Raw genomic sequence first — 20,618 nt, 5'->3', positions numbered from 1 at the left:
GGATGCTGGTCCATGTTGACTCCACAAGGTGTGGAAAGCGTCCCACAGGGATGCTGGTCCATGTTGACTCCAATGCTTCCCACAGTTGTGTCCAGTTGGCTGGATGTCCTTTGGGTGGTGGTGATTCTTGATACACACAGGAAACTGGTGAGCAGGGAAAAACCCAGCAGCGTTGCAGTTCTTGACAAAAACCGGTGCACCTGGCACCTACCTGGCACCTACCTCACCCTGTTCAAAGGCACTTTAATATTTTGTCTTGCCCATTCACCCTCTGAATGGCACACATTCTCACAAGGTTTAAAAATCCTTCTTTAACCCGTCTCCTCTCCTTCATCTACACTGATTGAAGTGGATTTATTAACAAGTGACATCAATAAGGGATCATAGCTTTCACCTGGATTCACCTGGTCAGTCTGTGTCATGGAAAGAGCAGGTGTTCTTAATGTTTTGTTCAGTGTATAAATTCACATGCTGAATATTGAATCTCTCATGTCTCTCTTTCCTCTGTCTGCTCTCTCTCCTCTCTCTTCCTCCCTCGGTCTCCTCTCTCCCCAACTTCCCTGTCTCTCTTTCCTCTGTCTGTTCTCTTTCTCCTCTCTGTCTCTCCCGTCTCTCTTTCCTCTGTCTGCTCTCTCTCCTCTCTCTCCCTCCCTCTGTCTGCTCTCTCTCCTCTCCCTCCCTCTCCTCTCTCTCCCTCCCTCTGCCTGCTCTCTCTCCTCTCCCTCCCTCGGTCTCCTTCTCTCCCCAACTTCCCTTGCCTCTCTCTCTCCTCTCTCAGGGTGATTCTATCCGTAGTAAAGGAGAAGAGTTGAGGCTCAAGGCTCCTCTAGAGCATATCAACCTTCACCTGAGAGAAGGAGCTGTCATACCTACACAGGTAAACAGACATATGTATATACTGTACTCTATATCATCTACTGCATCTTTATGTAATACATGTATCACTAGCCACTTTAAACTATGCCACTTTGTTTACATACCCTACATTACTCATCTCATATGTATATACTGTACTCAATATCATCTACTGCATCTTTATGTAATACATGTATCACTAGCCACTTTAAACTATGCCACTTTGTTTACATACCCTACATTACTCATCTCATATGTATATGTATATACTGTACTCTATATCATCTACTGCATCTTTACGTAATACATGTATCACTAGCCACTTTAAACTATGCCACTTTGTTTACATACTCATCTCATATGTATATACTGTACTCAATATCATCTACTGCATCTTGCCTATGCCGTTCTGTACCATCACTCATTCATATATCTTTATGTACATATTCTTTATCCCTTTACACTTGTGTGTATAAGGTAGTAGTTTTGGAATTGAGAGAGAGAGAGGGAGAGAGGAGGGACAGAGAGAAAGTGTTTTACTGTAGGGAGGAACACATTTCCTCTGTGTCTCTGCTGTGAGGGGCACCTGTTCACTGTCGGACCGTCACATCCTGCCAAATGTAATCAAATTTACCACAGGGGTGCGACATCTAAATCTGCCCCCCCCCCAAACTTGAGACACTGTGTGTAACAACTAAATAAGCCCGTCTCTAACTAGGTGTCCACTGTGTGTAACAACTAAATAATCCCGTCTCTAACTAGGTGTCCACTGTGTGCAACGCCGAAATAATCCCCCCTCGAACCAGAGACATACTGTGTGCGACATCTAACTCTGCTCACCCCCCAAACATAAGACATACTGTGTGCCACATCTAAATATGTCCCCATCTTAACAAGACCCAAACGTTTTAATCATTGTACCACTGATACCAGAGAGAGAGTGTTTTACTGTAGGGAGGAACACATTGTACCACTGATACCAGAGTGAGAGTGTTTTACTGTAGGGAGGAACACATTTCCTCCCTACCTGTGTCTCTGCTGTGAGGGGCACCTGTTCACTGTCGGACCGTTAACATCTGCTAACCGTGTGTATGTGACAAATTAAATTGGATTTGATTTGAGACAATAGACCGTCAGGTAGCTGGATCATCATGTTATTGGGGCTCCCGAGGAGGTGCAGCGGTCTAAGACACTGCATCTCAGTGCTAGTGGCGTCACTACAGACCCTGGTTTGATTCCAAGCTGAATTACAACCGGCTGTGATTGGGAGTCCCATAGGGCGGCACACAATTGGCCCAGCATCGTCCGGGTTTGGCCCGTGGGGTAGGCCGTCATTGTAAATAAGAATTGGTTCTTAACTGACTTGTCCAGTTAAATAAATGATAAGTCAGAACAATGACGACTACAGAGTTTCAGAGGGTTAATAGGAAGATGGCACAAAGTGGATGGTCAGGCATCCATATCGAAAATAATTAATCACTGTGTGTCTCTCTATTCCTCTGTCTCTGTCTCTCCCTCGGTCTCTTTCGTTCTCTCTGTGTGTGTGTCGCTGTCTGTCTGTGTGTGTCGCTGTCTGTCTGTGTGTGTCGCTGTCTGTCTGTGTGTGTCGCTGTCTGTCTGTGTGTGTCGCTGTCTGTCTGTGTGTGTCGCTGTCTGTCTGTGTGTGTCGCTGTCTGTCTGTGTGTGTCGCTGTCTGTGTCTGTTTGTGTCTCTCTCTGTCTGTTTGTGTCTCTCTCTCTGTCTGTGTGTCTCTTTCTCTGTGTCTCTCTTTCTCTCTCTCTGTGTCTCTCTCTGTGTCTCTCGCTCTCTCTGTGTCTGTGCGTCTCTCTCTCTCTGTTTGTCTCTCTGTGTGTTGCTCCCTTTGTAGCGTCCCAACACAACCCTGTTTGTGAGCAGTGGTCAGCCGCTCCACCTCGTGTCCAGTCTGTCTGAAGACGGCTCGGCCGGAGGAGAACTGTTCTGGGACGACGGAGAGAGCATCGACACCTTTGAGACAGACCAGTACGCTCACGTAGTGTTCACTGTGGTGAAGGTACGCTCCGACCACTACAGACCAGTATGCTCCGACCACTACAGACCAGTATGCTCCGACCACTACAGACCAGTACGCTCCGACCACTACAGACCAGTACGCTCCGACCACTACAGACCAGTACGCTCCGACCACTACAGACCAGTACGCTCCGACCACTACAGACCGGTACGCTCCGCTCAGACCGGTACGCTCCGACCACTACAGACCAGTACGCTCCGACCACTACAGACCAGTACGCTCCGACCACTATGTAACCTTCCGGTTACTAGTCCAACGCTCTAACCACTATAACCATGACAGCTGGTTCTACTAACACTATTACCTTCACCTCTTCTCTACCTATTGTGTTCTAGAACACGATGACATCGGAGGTGCTGCACGACCACGTGGAGGCTTCCTACATCACCGTGGAAACAGCCTCCTTCTATGGCGTGAAGATGGAGCCTACCAGGGTTATGGTCAACTCCCATGATGCTGCATTCACCTACAGAGCCAATCAGGTGAGACTTGGTGTCAGGAGTCAAAGGTTAAGTGTTTTTTAAAGTTCAGATAATGTTTTAGAGCAGCCATACTCACAACAATTGTTTTTTTTAAAGGAATGTAGGGACCTCCCGAGTGGCGCAGGGGTCTAAGGCTTTGATCAGTGCTAGAGGCGCCATTACAGATCCGGGTTTGGTCCCGGGCTGTGTCGCAGCCAGCCGCAACTGGGAGACCCATGAGGCGGCGCACAATTGGCCCAGCGCCGTCCGGGTTGTCCTTGTCTCATCGCGCTCTAGCGACTCCTTGTGGCGGGCCGGGCGCAGTGCGCGCTGACTTCGGTCGCCAGCTGGTACAGTGTTTCTTCCGACTGTGTCCAGCAGCAGTGCGGCTTGGCGGGATCGTGTTTCGGAGGGACGCATTGGTTCTCGACCTTCGCCTCTCCCGAGTCCTTACGAGATGTTGCAGCCATGAGACAAGACTTGTAACTACCAATTGGCTATCATGAAGAAGAGGGTAAAGAAAATACAAATAAAATAAGGAACGTGGTCGTGTTGAGTTGTAATAGTAGAAAAGAACAAGGTGCCATTTGTAAATGTAGTCGTTGAGTTGTAATAGTAGAAAAGCACAAGGTGCCATTTGTAAATGTAGTCGTTGAGTTGTAATAGTAGAAAAGAACAAGGTGCCATTTGTAAATGTAGTCGTTGAGTTGTAATAGTAGAAAAGAACAAGGTGCCATTTGTAAATGTAGTCGTTGAGTTGTAATAGTAGAAAAGCACAAGGTGCCATTTGTAAATGTAGTCGTTGAGTTGTAATAGTAGAAAAGAACAAGGTGCCATTTGTAAATGTAGTCGTTGAGTTGTAATAGTAGAAAAGAACAAGGTGCCATTTGTAAATGTAGTCGTTGAGTTGTAATAGTAGAAAAGCACAAGGTGCCATTTGTAAATGTAGTCGTTGAGTTGTAATAGTAGAAAAGAACAAGGTGTCATTTGTAAATGTAGTCGTTGAGTTGTAATAGTAGAAAAGAACAAGGTGCCATTTGTAAATGTAGTCGTTGAGTTGTAATAGCAGAAAAGAACAAGGTGCCATTTGTAAATGTAGTCGTTGAGTTGTAATAGCAGAAAAGAACAAGGTGCCATTTGTAAATGTAGTCGTTGAGTTGTAATAGCAGAAAAGAACAAGGTGCCATTTGTAAATGTAGTCGTTGAGTTGTAATAGTAGAAAAGAACAAGGTGCCATTTGTAAATGTAGTCGTTGAGTTGTAATAGTAGAAAAGAACAAGGTGCCATTTGTAAATGTAGTCGTTGAGTTGTAATAGTAGAAAAGCACAAGGTGCCATTTGTAAATGTAGTCGTCGTGTTGAGTTGTAATAGTAGAAAAGCACAAGGTGCCATTTGTAAATGTAGTCGTTGAGTTGTAATAGTAGAAAAGAACAAGGTGCCATTTGTAAATGTAGTCGTCGTGTTGAGAGTTGTAATAGTAGAAAAGCACAAGGTGCCATTTGTAAATGTAGTCATTGAGTTGTAATAGTAAAGAACAAGGTGCCATTTGTAAATGTAGTCGTTGAGTTGTAATAGCAGAAAAGAACAAGGTGCCATTTGTAAATGTAGTCGTTGAGTTGTAATAGCAGAAAAGAACAAGGTGCCATTTGTAAATGTAGTCGTTGAGTTGTAATAGCAGAAAAGAACAAGGTGCCATTTGTAAATGTAGTCGTTGAGTTGTAATAGTAGAAAAGCACAAGGTGCCATTTGTAAATGTAGTCGTTGAGTTGTAATAGTAGAAAAGAACAAGGTGCCATTTGTAAATGTAGTCGTCGTGTTGAGTTGTAATAGTAGAAAAGCACAAGGTGCCATTTGTAAATGTAGTCGTCGTGTTGAGAGTTGTAATAGTAGAAAAGAACAAGGTGCCATTGTAAATGTCGTCATTGAGTTGTAATAGCAGAAAAGCACAAGGTGCCATTTGTAAATGTAGTCGTCGTGTTGAGAGTTGTAATAGTAGAAAAGAACAAGGTGCCATTTGTAAATATAGTCGTTGAGTTGTAATAGTAGAAAAGCACAAGGTGCCATTTGTAAATGTAGTCGTTGAGTTGTAATAGTAGAAAAGAACAAGGTGCCATTTGTAAATATAGTCGTTGAGTTGTAATAGTAGAAAAGCACAAGGTGCCATTTGTAAATGTAGTCGTCGTGTTGAGAGTTGTAATAGCAGAAAAGCACAAGGTGCCATTTGTAAATGTAGTCGTCGTGTTGAGAGTTGTAATAGCAGAAAAGCACAAGGTGCCATTTGTAAATGTAGTCGTCGTGTTGAGTTGTAATAGTAGAAAAGAACAAGGTCCCATTTGTAAATATAGTCGTTGAGTTGTAAGAGCAGAAAAGCACAAGGTGCCATTTGTAAATGTAGTCGTCGTGTTGAGAGTTGTAATAGCAGAAAATCACAAGGTGCCATTTGTAAATGTAGTCGTCGTGTTGAGAGTTGTAATAGTAGAAAAGCACAAGGTGCCATTTGTAAATGTAGTCGTTGAGTTGTAATAGCAGAAAAGAACAAGGTGCCATTTGTAAATGTAGTCGTCGTGTTGAGAGTTGTAAGAGTAGAAAAGCACAAGGTGCCATTTGTAAATGTAGTCGTCGTGTTGTAATAGCAGAAAAGCACAAGGTGCCATTTGTAAATGTAGTCGTTGAGTTATAATAGTAGAAAAGCACAAGGTGCCATTTGTAAATGTAGTCGTCGTGCACGGACAGTTCTCCTCTGATGATGATATTTTTCTCCCCAATTTCGTGATATCCAATTGGTAGTTAGTCTTGTCCCATCGCTGCAACTCCCATATGGACTCGGGAGAGGCGAAGGTCGAGAGCCGTGCGTCCTCTGAAACCCTGCCAAGTCCCACTGCTTCTAGACACACTGGTCGCTGAACCCGGAAGCCAACCGCACCGAACCCTCCCCTAACCGTCGACGATGCTGGGCCGATTGTGCGTCACCTCGTGGGTCTCCCAGTGTGACACATGTACTGCCTTAGCCTGCCCCGACACTTGGGAGACCCCCAGCATCCACTCTTCTGGGAGGGCTTTCCACTAGATGTTGGAACATTGCTGCTATAACAGCCTCCACTCTTCTGGGAAGGCTTTCCACTAGATGCTGGAACATTGCTGCGGGGACTTGCTTCCATTCAGCCACGAGCATTAGTGAGGTCGGGTACTGATGTTGGGCGATAAGGCCTGGCACGCAGTCGGCGTTCGAATTCATCACAAAGGTGTTCAATGGGGTTGAGGTCAGGGCTCTGTACAGGCCAGTCATGTTCTTCCACCCGATCTCGACAAACCATTTCTGAATGGACCTCGCTTTGTGCATGGGGGGGGGGCATTGTCATGCTGAAACAGGAAAGGGCCTTCCACAAACTGTTGGAAGCACAGAATCATCTAGAATGTCATTGCATGCTGTAGCGTTGAGATTTCCTTTCACTGGAACTAAGGAGCCCGAACCATGAAAAACAGCCCCAGACCATTATTCCTCCTCCACCAAACTTTACAGTTGGCACTATGCATTGGGGCAGGTAGCGTTCTCCTGGCATCCTCCAAACCTAGATTCGTCCGTCGGACTGACAGATGGTGAAGCGTGATTCATCCCTCCAGAGAAGGCGTTTCCAGAGTCCAGTGGCGGCGAGCTTCACACCACTCCAGCCAACGCTTGGCATTGCATGCTGATGTTAGACGCTTGAAGCTTGAAGCTCTCAATGAACCGTTCTTGTGCCGACGTTGCTTCCAGAGGCAGTTTGGAACTTGCTAGTGAGTGTTGTAACAGAGGGCAGTTTGGAACTCGGTAGTGAGTGATGCAACAGAGGGCAGTTTGGAACTCGGTAGTGAGTGTTGTAACAGAGGGCAGTTTGGAACTCGGTAGTGAGTGTTGCAACAGAGGACAGTTTGGAACTCGGTAGTGATGCAACAGAGGACAGTTTGGAACTCGGTAGTGAGTGTTGTAACAGAGGGCAGTTTGGAACTCGGTAGTGAGTGATGCAACAGAGGACAGTTTGGAACTCGGTAGTGAGTGTTGTAACAGAGGGCAGTTTGGAACTCGGTAGTGATGCAACAGAGGGCAGTTTGGAACTTGGTAGTGAGTGTTGTAACAGAGGACAGTTTGGAACTTGGTAGTGAGTGTTGTAACAGAGGACAGTTTGGAACTTGGTAGTGATGCAACAGAGGACAGTTTGGAACTTGGTAGTGATGCAACAGAGGGCAGTTTGGAACTTGGTAGTGATGCAACAGAGGACCGTTTGGAACTTGGTAGTGAGTGTTACAGATGCTGTTTTACACGCTTCAACACTCGGTGCTCCCGTTCTGCTGAGCCGTTGTTGCTCCTAGATGTTTCCACTTCACCATAACAGCACTTACAGTTAGTTGACCGGGGCGGCTCTAGCAGGGCTGACATTTAGACTTTTTGGAAAGGTGGCATCCTATGACGGTGCCACGTTTAAAGTCACTGAGCTCTTCAGTAAGGCTTTTCTACTGCCAATGTTTGTCTATGGAGATTGCATGGCTGTGTGCTTGATACACCTTTATACACCTGTCAGCAAGGGGTGTGGCCGAAATAGCCAAATCCACTCATTAAAAAAGAGAGTGTGTGTGTGTGTGTGTGTGTGTGTGTGTGTTTCCACCAACCAAATGGTGTGTGTGTGTGTTTCCACCAACCAAATGGTGTGTGTGTGTGTGTGTGTGTGTGTGTGTGTGTGTGTGTGTGTGTGTGTGTGTGTGTTCACCAATCAAATAGTGTGTGAACAGTTTAGGGTCGCATGGGTTGTGAACTGGGGGTTTGTTACTACACCGACAAGGCTGATAAATGACACTATCCATCCTGACCTTTGCCCCCTAGGAAATGTGTGAGTTGACTGGTAGTAGTGGAGTCTCCCCATGTTTAGAGGGAAATGTGTGAGTTGACTGGTAGTAGTGGAGTCTCCCCATGTTTAGAGGGAAATGTGTGAGTTGACTGGTAGTAGTGGAGTCTCCCCATGTTTAGAGGGAAATGTGTGAGTTGACTGGTAGTAGTGGAGTCTCCCCATGTTTAGAGGGAAATGTGTGAGTTGACTGGTAGTAGTGGAGTCTCCCCATGTTTAGAGGGAAATGTGTGAGTTGACTGGTAGTAGTGGAGTCTCCCCATGTTTAGAGGGAAATGTGTGAGTTGACTGGTAGTAGTGGAGTCTCCCCATGTTTAGAGGGAAATGTGTGAGTTGACTGGTAGTAGTGGAGTCTCCCCATGTTTAGAGGGAAATGTGTGAGTTGACTGGTAGTAGTGGAGTCTCCCCATGTTTAGAGGGAAATGTGTGAGTTGACTGGTAGTAGTGGAGTCTCCCCATGTTTAGAGGGAAATGTGTGAGTTGACTGGTAGTAGTGGAGTCTCCCCATGTTTAGAGGGAAATGTGTGAGTTGACTGGTAGTAGTGGAGTCTCCCCATGTTTAGAGGGAAATGTGTGAGTTGACTGGTAGTAGTGGAGTCTCCCCATGTTTAGAGGGAAATGTGTGAGTTGACTGGTAGTAGTGGAGTCTCCCCATGTTTAGAGGGAAATGTGTGAGTTGACTGGTAGTAGTGGAGTCTCCCCATGTTTAGAGGGAAATGTGTGAGTTGACTGGTAGTAGTGGAGTCTCCCCATGTTTAGAGGGAAATGTGTGAGTTGACTGGTAGTAGTGGAGTCTCCCCATGTTTAGAGGGAAATGTGTGAGTTGACTGGTAGTAGTGGAGTCTCCCCATGTTTAGAGGGAAATGTGTGAGTTGACTGGTAGTAGTGGAGTCTCCCCATGTTTAGAGGGAAATGTGTGAGTTGACTGGTAGTAGTGGAGTCTCCCCATGTTTAGAGGGAAATGTGTGAGTTGACTGGTAGTAGTGGAGTCTCCCCATGTTTAGAGGGAAATGTGTGAGTTGACTGGTAGTAGTGGAGTCTCCCCATGTTTAGAGGGAAATGTGTGAGTTGACTGGTAGTAGTGGAGTCTCCCCATGTTTAGAGGGAAATGTGTGAGTTGACTGGTAGTAGTGGAGTCTCCCCATGTTTAGAGGGAAATGTGTGAGTTGACTGGTAGTAGTGGAGTCTCCCCATGTTTAGAGGGAAATGTGTGAGTTGACTGGTAGTAGTGGAGTCTCCCCATGTTTAGAGGGAAATGTGTGAGTTGACTGGTAGTAGTGGAGTCTCCCCATGTTTAGAGGGAAATGTGTGAGTTGACTGGTAGTAGTGGAGTCTCCCCATGTTTAGAGGGAAATGTGTGAGTTGACTGGTAGTAGTGGAGTCTCCCCATGTTTAGAGGGAAATGTGTGAGTTGACTGGTAGTAGTGGAGTCTCCCCATGTTTAGAGGGAAATGTGTAAGTTGACTGGTAGTAGTGGAGTCTCCCCATGTTTAGAGGGAAATGTGTGAGTTGACTGGTAGTAGTGGAGTCTCCCCATGTTTAGAGGGAAATGTGTAAGTTGACTGGTAGTAGTGGAGTCTCCCCATGTTTAGAGGGAAATGTGTGAGTTGACTGGTAGTAGTGGAGTCTCCCCATGTTTAGAGGGAAATGTGTGAGTTGACTGGTAGTAGTGGAGTCTCCCCATGTTTAGAGGGAAATGTGTGAGTTGACTGGTAGTAGTGGAGTCTCCCCATGTTTAGAGGGAAATGTGTGAGTTGACTGGTAGTAGTGGAGTCTCCCCATGTTTAGAGGGAAATGTGTGAGTTGACTGGTAGTAGTGGAGTCTCCCCGTGTTTAGAGGGAAATGTGTGAGTTGACTGGTAGTAGTGGAGTCTCCCCGTGTTTAGAGGGAAATGTGTGAGTTGACTGGTAGTAGTGGAGTCTCCCCATGTTTAGAGGGAAATGTGTGAGTTGACTGGTAGTAGTGGAGTCTCCCCATGTTTAGAGGGAAATGTGTGAGTTGACTGGTAGTAGTGGAGTCTCCCCATGTTTAGAGGGAAATGTGTGAGTTGACTGGTAGTAGTGGAGTCTCCCCATGTTTAGAGGGAAATGTGTGAGTTGACTGGTAGTAGTGGAGTCTCCCCATGTTTAGAGGGAAATGTGTGAGTTGACTGGTAGTAGTGGAGTCTCCCCATGTTTAGAGGGAAATGTGTGAGTTGACTGGTAGTAGTGGAGTCTCCCCATGTTTAGAGGGAAATGTGTGAGTTGACTGGTAGTAGTGGAGTCTCCCCATGTTTAGAGGGAAATGTGTGAGTTGACTGGTAGTAGTGGAGTCTCCCCATGTTTAGAGGGAAATGTGTGAGTTGACTGGTAGTAGTGGAGTCTCCCCATGTTTAGAGGGAAATGTGTGAGTTGACTGGTAGTAGTGGAGTCTCCCCATGTTTAGAGGGAAATGTGTGAGTTGACTGGTAGTAGTGGAGTCTCCCCATGTTTAGAGGGAAATGTGTGAGTTGACTGGTAGTAGTGGAGTCTCCCCATGTTTAGAGGGAAATGTGTGAGTTGACTGGTAGTAGTGGAGTCTCCCCATGTTTAGAGGGAAATGTGTGAGTTGACTGGTAGTAGTGGAGTCTCCCCATGTTTAGAGGGAAATGTGTGAGTTGACTGGTAGTAGTGGAGTCTCCCCATGTTTAGAGGGAAATGTGTGAGTTGACTGGTAGTAGTGGAGTCTCCCCATGTTTAGAGGGAAATGTGTGAGTTGACTGGTAGTAGTGGAGTCTCCCCATGTTTAGAGGGAAATGTGTGAGTTGACTGGTAGTAGTGGAGTCTCCCCATGTTTAGAGGGAAATGTGTGAGTTGACTGGTAGTAGTGGAGTCTCCCCATGTTTAGAGGGAAATGTGTGAGTTGACTGGTAGTAGTGGAGTCTCCCCATGTTTAGAGGGAAATGTGTGAGTTGACTGGTAGTAGTGGAGTCTCCCCATGTTTAGAGGGAAATGTGTGAGTTGACTGGTAGTAGTGGAGTCTCCCCATGTTTAGAGGGAAATGTGTGAGTTGACTGGTAGTAGTGGAGTCTCCCCATGTTTAGAGGGAAATGTGTGAGTTGACTGGTAGTAGTGGAGTCTCCCCATGTTTAGAGGGAAATGTGTGAGTTGACTGGTAGTAGTGGAGTCTCCCCATGTTTAGAGGGAAATGTGTGAGTTGACTGGTAGTAGTGGAGTCTCCCCATGTTTAGAGGGAAATGTGTGAGTTGACTGGTAGTAGTGGAGTCTCCCCATGTTTAGAGGGAAATGTGTGAGTTGACTGGTAGTAGTGGAGTCTCCCCATGTTTAGAGGGAAATGTGTGAGTTGACTGGTAGTAGTGGAGTCTCCCCATGTTTAGAGGGAAATGTGTGAGTTGACTGGTAGTAGTGGAGTCTCCCCATGTTTAGAGGGAAATGTGTGAGTTGACTGGTAGTAGTGGAGTCTCCCCATGTTTAGAGGGAAATGTGTGAGTTGACTGGTAGTAGTGGAGTCTCCCCATGTTTAGAGGGAAATGTGTGAGTTGACTGGTAGTAGTGGAGTCTCCCCATGTTTAGAGGGAAATGTGTGAGTTGACTGGTAGTAGTGGAGTCTCCCCATGTTTAGAGGGAAATGTGTGAGTTGACTGGTAGTAGTGGAGTCTCCCCATGTTTAGAGGGAAATGTGTGAGTTGACTGGTAGTAGTGGAGTCTCCCCATGTTTAGAGGGAAATGTGTGAGTTGACTGGTAGTAGTGGAGTCTCCCCATGTTTAGAGGGAAATGTGTGAGTTGACTGGTAGTAGTGGAGTCTCCCCATGTTTAGAGGGAAATGTGTGAGTTGACTGGTAGTAGTGGAGTCTCCCCATGTTTAGAGGGAAATGTGTGAGTTGACTGGTAGTAGTGGAGTCTCCCCATGTTTAGAGGGAAATGTGTGAGTTGACTGGTAGTAGTGGAGTCTCCCCATGTTTAGAGGGAAATGTGTGAGTTGACTGGTAGTAGTGGAGTCTCCCCATGTTTAGAGGGAAATGTGTGAGTTGACTGGTAGTAGTGGAGTCTCCCCATGTTTAGAGGGAAATGTGTGAGTTGACTGGTAGTAGTGGAGTCTCCCCATGTTTAGAGGGAAATGTGTGAGTTGACTGGTAGTAGTGGAGTCTCCCCATGTTTAGAGGGAAATGTGTGAGTTGACTGGTAGTAGTGGAGTCTCCCCATGTTTAGAGGGAAATGTGTGAGTTGACTGGTAGTAGTGGAGTCTCCCCATGTTTAGAGGGAAATGTGTGAGTTGACTGGTAGTAGTGGAGTCTCCCCATGTTTAGAGGGAAATGTGTGAGTTGACTGGTAGTAGTGGAGTCTCCCCATGTTTAGAGGGAAATGTGTGAGTTGACTGGTAGTAGTGGAGTCTCCCCATGTTTAGAGGGAAATGTGTGAGTTGACTGGTAGTAGTGGAGTCTCCCCATGTTTAGAGGGAAATGTGTGAGTTGACTGGTAGTAGTGGAGTCTCCCCATGTTTAGAGGGAAATGTGTGAGTTGACTGGTAGTAGTGGAGTCTCCCCATGTTTAGAGGGAAATGTGTGAGTTGACTGGTAGTAGTGGAGTCTCCCCATGTTTAGAGGGAAATGTGTGAGTTGACTGGTAGTAGTGGAGTCTCCCCATGTTTAGAGGGAAATGACATCTGTGCTTTGTTATTTATGTATCTCTGTTTCTCCTGTTCGTCTCCCTCTAGGTGTTGACTGTAACAGATCTGGGATTGAATCTCAGCCAGAACTTCACCATCAGTTGGATCTAGCAGCTTTTCCCCCAAAATTGGGAATTCCGACCTTTTGGAATGTTGATGGTTTTTCCTTCCCTGACCGTCTCTACTGCTTTACGCCCCACGTCCGTGACCCAAATGGCACCCTATTCCCTATATAGTGTACTACCAGGGCTCAAAACACGCTCACTGTAGGACACACTATATGTTGCTCCGGGTGGGATTGAATCCTGACCTGAACCATTAGATACTAACCTAACTACTGATCTAGGACCAGATTACCCTCCTACAATCCTAACCTGAACCATTAGATACTAACCTAGGACCAGATTACCATCCTACAATCCTAACCTGAACCATTAGATACCAACCTAACCACTGATCTAGGACCAGATTACCCTCCTACAATCCTAACCTGAACCATTAGATACTAACCTAGGACCAGATTACCCTCCTACAATCCTAACCTGAACCATTAGATACTAACCTAGGACCAGATTACCCTCCTACAATCCTAACCTGAACCATTAGATACTAACCTAGGACCAGATTACCCTCCTACAATCCTAACCTGAACCATTAGACTGTCTGAGTCTAGTTGATGATCCCTGGTCTAGGGGACTACTACTTCCTCCCTGTCTGAATCTAGTTGATGATCCCTGGTCTAGGGGACTACTACTTCCTCCCTGTCTGAATCTAGTTGATGATCCCTGGTCTAGGGGACTACTACTTCCTCCCTGTCTGAATCTAGTTGATGATCCCTGGTCTAGGGGACTACTACTTCCTCCCTGTCTGAGTCTAGTTGATGATCCCTGGTCTAGGGGACTACTTCCTCCCTGTCTGAGTCTAGTTGATGATCCCTGGTCTAGGGGATGACTTCCTCCCTGTCTGAATCTAGTTGATGATCCCTGGTCTAGGGGACTACTACTTCCTCCCTGTCTGAGTCTAGTTGATGATCCCTGGTCTAGGGGACTACTACTTCCTCCCTGTCTGAGTCTAGTTGATGATCCCTGGTCTAGGGGACTACTTCCTCCCTGTCTGAATCTAGTTGATGATCCCTGGTCTAGGGGACTACTTCCTCCCTGTCTGAATCTAGTTGATGATCCCTGGTCTAGGGGACGACTTCCTCCCTGTCTGAATCTAGTTGATGATCCCTGGTCTGGGGGCTACTACTTCCTCCCTGTCTGAATCTAGTTGATGATCCCTGGTCTAGGGGACTACTACTTCCTCCCTGTCTGAATCTAGTTGATGATCCCTGGTCTAGGGGGCTACTACTTCCTCCCTGTCTGAGTCTAGTTGATGATCTCTGGTCTAGGGGGCTACTACTTCCTCCATGTCTGAATCTAGTTGATGATCCCTGGTCTAGGGGACTACTACTTCCTCCCTGTCTGAGTCTAGTTGATGATCCCTGGTCTAGGGGACTACTACTTCCTCCCTGTCTGAATCTAGTTGATGATCCCTGGTCTAGGGGACTACTTCCTCCCTGTCTGAATCTAGTTGATGATCCCTGGTCTAGGGGGCTACTTCCTCCCTGTCTGAATCTAGTTGATGATCCCCTGGTCTAGGGGACTACTACTTCCTCCCTGTCTGAGTCTAGTTGATGATCCCCTGGTCTAGGGGACTACTTCCTCCCTGTCTGAATCTAGTTGATGATCCCTGGTCTAGGGGACTACTACTTCCTCCCTGTCTGAATCTAGTTGACGATCCCCTGGTCTAGGGGACGACTTCCTTCCTGTCTGCTGTAACTGCCAAAAATAGTCTGTCCCAAATACCACCCTATTCCCTATAGTGTACTACTAATGACCAGGGCCCTTGTGTATATAGGGTATAGGGGGCCATTTGGGACAGGTATAGTCTCTGTGAAGCTTTATAGTGGTGGTGATAGTATTTTTTTCCCCCATGTGACAGGTAGGCCTACATTTACTGAGGCACAGCCTACGCTACAGTAATATAAAGACTGAATAAGCGTCTCATTGACCCATCTCTAGCTGGCTTTCAGGGTCACCTTGTTTTTTTAATTGTAAAGATTTGTCATTTTTATTGCGGCTGCAGAGTTTTAAAACCGCTTGTCACTCGAATATCGTTGCTTTAAATCAACTAAATGTTATGAAAGGTATTTATCAGCCTGTTAATTATACGTAAGGCCCTATTATTATATTACCAAAGTTAGAATAAAATCAGCTCGCCTCTACTATATATATATGTATACTAGCTGCATGTCTCTTCCAGCTGTATCATGGTTTGAACAATGTGATTCCAGTCCATATAATATACAGTATAGTAATACAGTTCACACTCAACAAGCCTCCTGGAGCGAGTTTCATTTATTTACCCAACAGAGGACATAGCTGGCTACATCTATGGGCTTTTCTGTTTTTCTGTCGTGCATGTATGTATTGGATAACGGCACAATATTTTGGACTGTTTTGGGGCTTGGGCTCATGAAATGTCTTTAATGTAGGGCTCATTAAATGTCTTTAATGTAGGGCTCAGTAAATGTCTTTAATGTAGGGCTCAGTAAATGTCTTTAATGTAGGGCTCAGTAAATGTCTTTAATGTAGGGCTCATGAAATGTCTTTAATGTAGGGCTCATTAAATGTCTTTAATGTAGGGCTCATTAAATGTCTTTAATGTAGGGCTCATTAAATGTCTTTAATGTAGGGCTCATTAAATATCTTTAATGTAGGGCTCATGAAATGTCTTTAATGTAGGGCTCATGAAATGTCTTTAATGTAGGGCTCATGAAATGTCTTTAATGTAGGGCTCATGAAATGTCTTTAATGTAGGGCTCATGAAATGTCTTTAATGTAGGGCTCATTAAATGTCTTTAATGTAGGGCTCATTAAATGTCTTTAATGTAGGGCTCATGAAATGTCTTTAATGTAGGGCTCATGAAATGTCTTTAATGTAGGGCTCATGAAATGTCTTTAATGTAGGGCTCATGAAATGTCTTTAATGTAGGGCTCATGAAATGTCTTTAATGTAGGGCTCATGAAATGTCTTTAATGTAGGGCTCAGTAAATGTCTTTAATGTAGGGCTCAGTAAATGTCTTTAATGTAGGGCTCAGTAAATGTCTTTAATGTTGGGCTCATCAGGCTTGAATTTTTTAATCAAAGCTCTAATCAAATCCAGACAGGCCTGTTTTTATGCTCTATAATGCTTTTGAAGGACCGTTCCAGTTTGGACTGGAAATGCCAGTTTAGTCGGTAGGAAAGTGATTTATTCTCAGGATGGAACATTTTGTGAAATACGTTGAAAATATTCAACCGTGAGCCAGATGCCAGCATTAGTTTTGAAAGGCCTCCTGTGTATTTTACTGGTTAGGTAGTAAAATATGAAGTCTAGTCGTTCTGCCACTGGTCGTTATTACAGTCAAGAGCCAACTTTTATTTAGCTGTTTTCATTTCTCAGAGGAAAGGTGAAGATGTGCAATTAAAAGGAGAGGAACTTTTCTTTCCCTCAGAACAAGACTAGAATGGGGTGAGATGGATGTTTGTGTCTTTGGGGAGTTTCGTGATAATAATCCGTGATTGTTGTTATTGATACTGATATGTACATATTGTTGTTGACAAGCTTGTTTGCACTGAATCAGGACATATTGAAGGTACAGGGAAGTGCCTTACGAATGATCAAACTGTCTCTTCTACAGCTCTGTTTTAACTCTGTTCTAGAATGATAGTTTCAGAGCACCTCTAGAACAGCTGTTTTACCTGTGTTCTAGAATGATAGTTTCAGAACACCTCTAGAACAGCTCTGTTTTAACTGTGTTCTAGAATGATAGTTTCAGAACACCTCTAGAACAGCTCTGGTTTAACTGTGTTCTAGAATGATAGTTTCAGGACACCTCTAGAACAGCTCTGTTTTAACTCTGTTCTAGAATGATAGTTTCAGAACACCTCTAGAACACCTCTGTTTTAACTGTGTTCTAGAATGATAGTTTCAGAACACCTCTAGAACAGCTCTGTTTTAACTGTGTTCTAGAATGATAGTTTCAGAACACCTCTAGAACACCTCTGTTTTAACTGTGTTCTAGAATGATAGTTTCAGGACACCTCTAGAACAGCTCTGTTTTAACTCTGTTCTAGAATGATAGTTTCAGAACACCTCTAGAACAGCTCTGTTTTAACTGTGTTCTAGAATGATAGTTTCAGAACACCTCTAGAACAGCTCTGTTTTAACTGTGTTCTAGAATGATAGTTTCAGAACACCTCTAGAACAGCTCTGTTTTAACTGTGTTCTAGAATGATAGTTTCAGAACACCTCTAGAACAGCTCTGTTTTAACTGTGTTCTAGAATGATAGTTTCAGAACACCTCTAGAACAGCTCTGGTTTAACTGTGTTCTAGAATGATAGTTTCAGAACACCTCTAGAACAGCTCAGTTTTAACTGTGTTCTAGAATGATAGTTCCAGAACACCTCTAGAACAGCTCTGTTTTAACTGTGTTCTAGAATGATAGTTTCAGAACACCTCTAGAACAGCTCTGTTTTAACTGTGTTCTAGAATGATAGTTTCAGAACACCTCTACACATCTACATTGTTCTAAAACTAGAATTCTAGTTAGTTTGTTTTCTAACTTCTTTACTGTGACTCTAAAACAGGGTCTTTCTCTCTAAAACAATGAGATTAAAGTATTGTCAGGCTTTCTCAGACATACAACTGCCTTTTGCTAAATAATGAGGATTGTAGTTTGACATTTGAAGCATTATGGAAACGTTTGCCCTTTGAAATTGATTGGTAGAAATTGATTGGTTGAAAGTGATTGGTTGAAATTGATTGGTTGAAAGTGATTGGTTGAAATGTTGTTTGACAAATGTGTTTATTTGTCCTGTTCTATTCAAGCGGTATAATGAAAACTGTGGAAGGGAAGACTGGCCTTATGTTGGCCGGTTCTGCCAGTTGGGTGTATCTATCTGGCATGAATAATGACTGGCCTTGTATTGGCCGGTTCTGCCAGTTGGGTGCATCTATCTGGCATGAATAATGACTGGCCTTGTGTTGGCCGGTTCTGCCAGTTGGGTGTATCTATCTGGCATGAATAATGACTGGCCTTGTGTTGGCCGGTTCTGCCAGTTGGGTGCATCTATCTGGCATGAATAATGACTGGCCTTATGTTGGGTGTATCTATCTGGCATGAATAATGACTGGCCTTGTGTTGGCCGGTTCTGCCAGTTGGGTGTATCTATCTGGCATGAATAATGACTGGCCTTGTATTGGCCGGTTCTGCCAGTTGGGTGCATCTATCTGGCATGAATAATGACTGGCCTTGTATTGGCCGGTTCTGCCAGTTGGGTGTATCTATCTGGCATGAATAATGACTGTTGATGCTGTAATGCCCACCTCTCGATTTCCATTTGTGTTATGTTGAACGGGGACATTCTCAGACAGATGCTCGTTTCAAATGATGCCTTGATTAAACATGAATCCTGACTCCCATGTGTCTGTTTTAGATGTGTTTGTCACATGATTGGATGGGAGGGACTTATATACCTGGGTGTAGTTTAGTTTCATCCAGGTATTACTACTGCTTGGCTGGAGCATAATCCTGCACCCATCAAATATGCCTTTTTATTCTAATCAAATTTATTTTTAAAGCCCTTCTTACACCAGCTGATGCCACAAAGTGCTGTACAGAAACCCAGCCTAAAACCCCAAACAGCAAGCATTGCAGGTGTAGAAGCACGGGGGCTAGGGAAAAACTCCCTAGAAAGGCCAAAACCTAGCAAGAAACCTAGAGAGGAACCAGGCTATGAGGGATGGCCAGTCCTCTTCTGGCTGTGCCGGGTGGAGATTATAACAGAACATGGCCAAGATGTTCAAATCTTCATAAATGGCCAACAGGTCAGCACCTCAGGAGTAAATGTCAATTGGCTTTTCATAGCTGATCATTGAGAGTATCTCTTCCTCTCTTGCTGTCTCTAGAGAGTTGAAAACAGCAGGTCTGGGACAGGTAGCATGTCCGGTGAACAGGTCAGGGCTCTATAGCCTCAGGCAGAACAGTTGAAACTGGACCAGCAGCATGGCCAGGAAGACTGGGGACAGCAAGGAGTCATCATGCCAGGTAGTCCTGAGGCATGGTCCTCCGAGATAATTAGAAAGAGCATACTTAAATTCACACAGGACACCGGATAGGACAGGAGAAATACTCCAGATATGACTGACCCTAGCACACCGACACAAACTACTGCAGCGTAAGTACTGGAGGCTGAGACAGGAGGGGTCAGGAGACACTGTGGCCCCATCTGATGACACCCCCGGACAGGGCCAAACAGGCAGGATATAACCCCACCCACTTTGCCAAAGCACAGCCCCACACCACTAGAGGGATATCTTCAACCACCAACTTACCATCCTGTGCCAAAGCACAGCCCCACACCACTAGAGGGATATCTTCAACCACCAACTTACCATCCTGTGCCAAAGCACAGCCCCCACACCACTAGAGGGATATCTTCAACCACCAACTTACCATCCTGTGCCAAAGCACAGCCCCACACCACTAGAGGGATATCTTCAACCACCAACTTACCATCCTGTGCCAAAGCACAGCCCCACACCACTAGAGGGATATCTTCAACCACCAACTTACCATCCTGTGCCAAAGCACAGCCCCACACCACTAGAGGGATATCTTCAACCACCAACTTACCATCCTGTGCCAAAGCACAGCCCCCACACCACTAGAGGGATATCTTCAACCACCAACTTACCATCCTGTGCCAAAGCACAGCCCCCACACCACTAGAGGGATATCTTCAACCACCAACTTACCATCCTGTGCCAAAGCACAGCCCCCACACCACTAGAGGGATATCTTCAACCACCAACTTACCATCCTGTGCCAAAGCACAGCCCCCACACCACTAGAGGGATATCTTCAACCACCAACTTACCATCCTGTGCCAAAGCACAGCCCCCACACCACTAGAGGGATATCTTCAACCACCAACTTACCATCCTGTGCCAAAGCACAGCCCCACACCACTAGAGGGATATCTTCAACCACCAACTTACCATCCTGTGCCAAAGCACAGCCCCCACACCACTAGAGGGATATCTTCAACCACCAACTTACCATCCTGTGCCAAAGCACAGCCCCCACACCACTAGAGGGATATCTTCAACCACCAACTTACCATCCTGTGCCAAAGCACAGCCCCCACACCACTAGAGGGATATCTTCAACCACCAACTTACCATCCTGTGCCAAAGCACAGCCCCACACCACTAGAGGGATATCTTCAACCACCAACTTACCATCCTGTGCCAAAGCACAGCCCCACACCACTAGAGGGATATCTTCAACCACCAACTTACCATCTTGTGCCAAAGCACAGCCCCACACCACTATTATTGAATTCCATTGTCCTCTAATCATGTTTTTTGTTCTAACAATGTAATTGCATCATTTCCAATACCCCATATTTTTTTGTAAATATATACAGTACCAGTCAAAAGTTTGGGGACAACTACTCATTCAAGGGTTTTAATTAATTGTACTATTAAATAACACATATGGAATCATGTAGTAACCAAAAAAGTGTTAAACAAATAAAAAATATTTTTGGAGATTTTTCAAAGTAGCCACCTTTTACCTTGACAGCTTTGCACACTCTTGGCATTCTCTCAACCAGCTTCATGAGGTAGTTACC

At 45.1% G+C, this 20,618-nt stretch overlaps 1 protein-coding gene across 1 annotated transcript in view; it reads left to right on the top strand.

Annotated features, from left to right (window-relative positions):
- Positions 1-18,402, top strand: part of LOC109883780 (lysosomal alpha-glucosidase-like) — a 44,148-nt gene extending 25,746 nt beyond the window's left edge. Inside the window, exons 18-21 of the mRNA XM_031814015.1 lie at positions 779-877; positions 2,723-2,887; positions 3,244-3,390; positions 12,941-18,402. Of these exons, the coding sequence (XP_031669875.1) occupies positions 779-877; positions 2,723-2,887; positions 3,244-3,390; positions 12,941-13,003 (474 nt within the window). The 3' untranslated portion in view covers positions 13,004-18,402. The remainder of the gene's footprint in view (positions 1-778; positions 878-2,722; positions 2,888-3,243; positions 3,391-12,940) is intronic.
- The last annotated feature ends 2,216 nt before the right edge of the window (positions 18,403-20,618 follow it).

The sequence above is a fragment of the Oncorhynchus kisutch genome, unplaced genomic scaffold, assembly GCF_002021735.2.
Source record: "Oncorhynchus kisutch isolate 150728-3 unplaced genomic scaffold, Okis_V2 Okis06b-Okis10b_hom, whole genome shotgun sequence".
Taxonomy (NCBI): Eukaryota; Metazoa; Chordata; class Actinopteri; order Salmoniformes; family Salmonidae; genus Oncorhynchus; species Oncorhynchus kisutch.
This window is presented reverse-complemented; position numbering and strand designations above follow the sequence as displayed.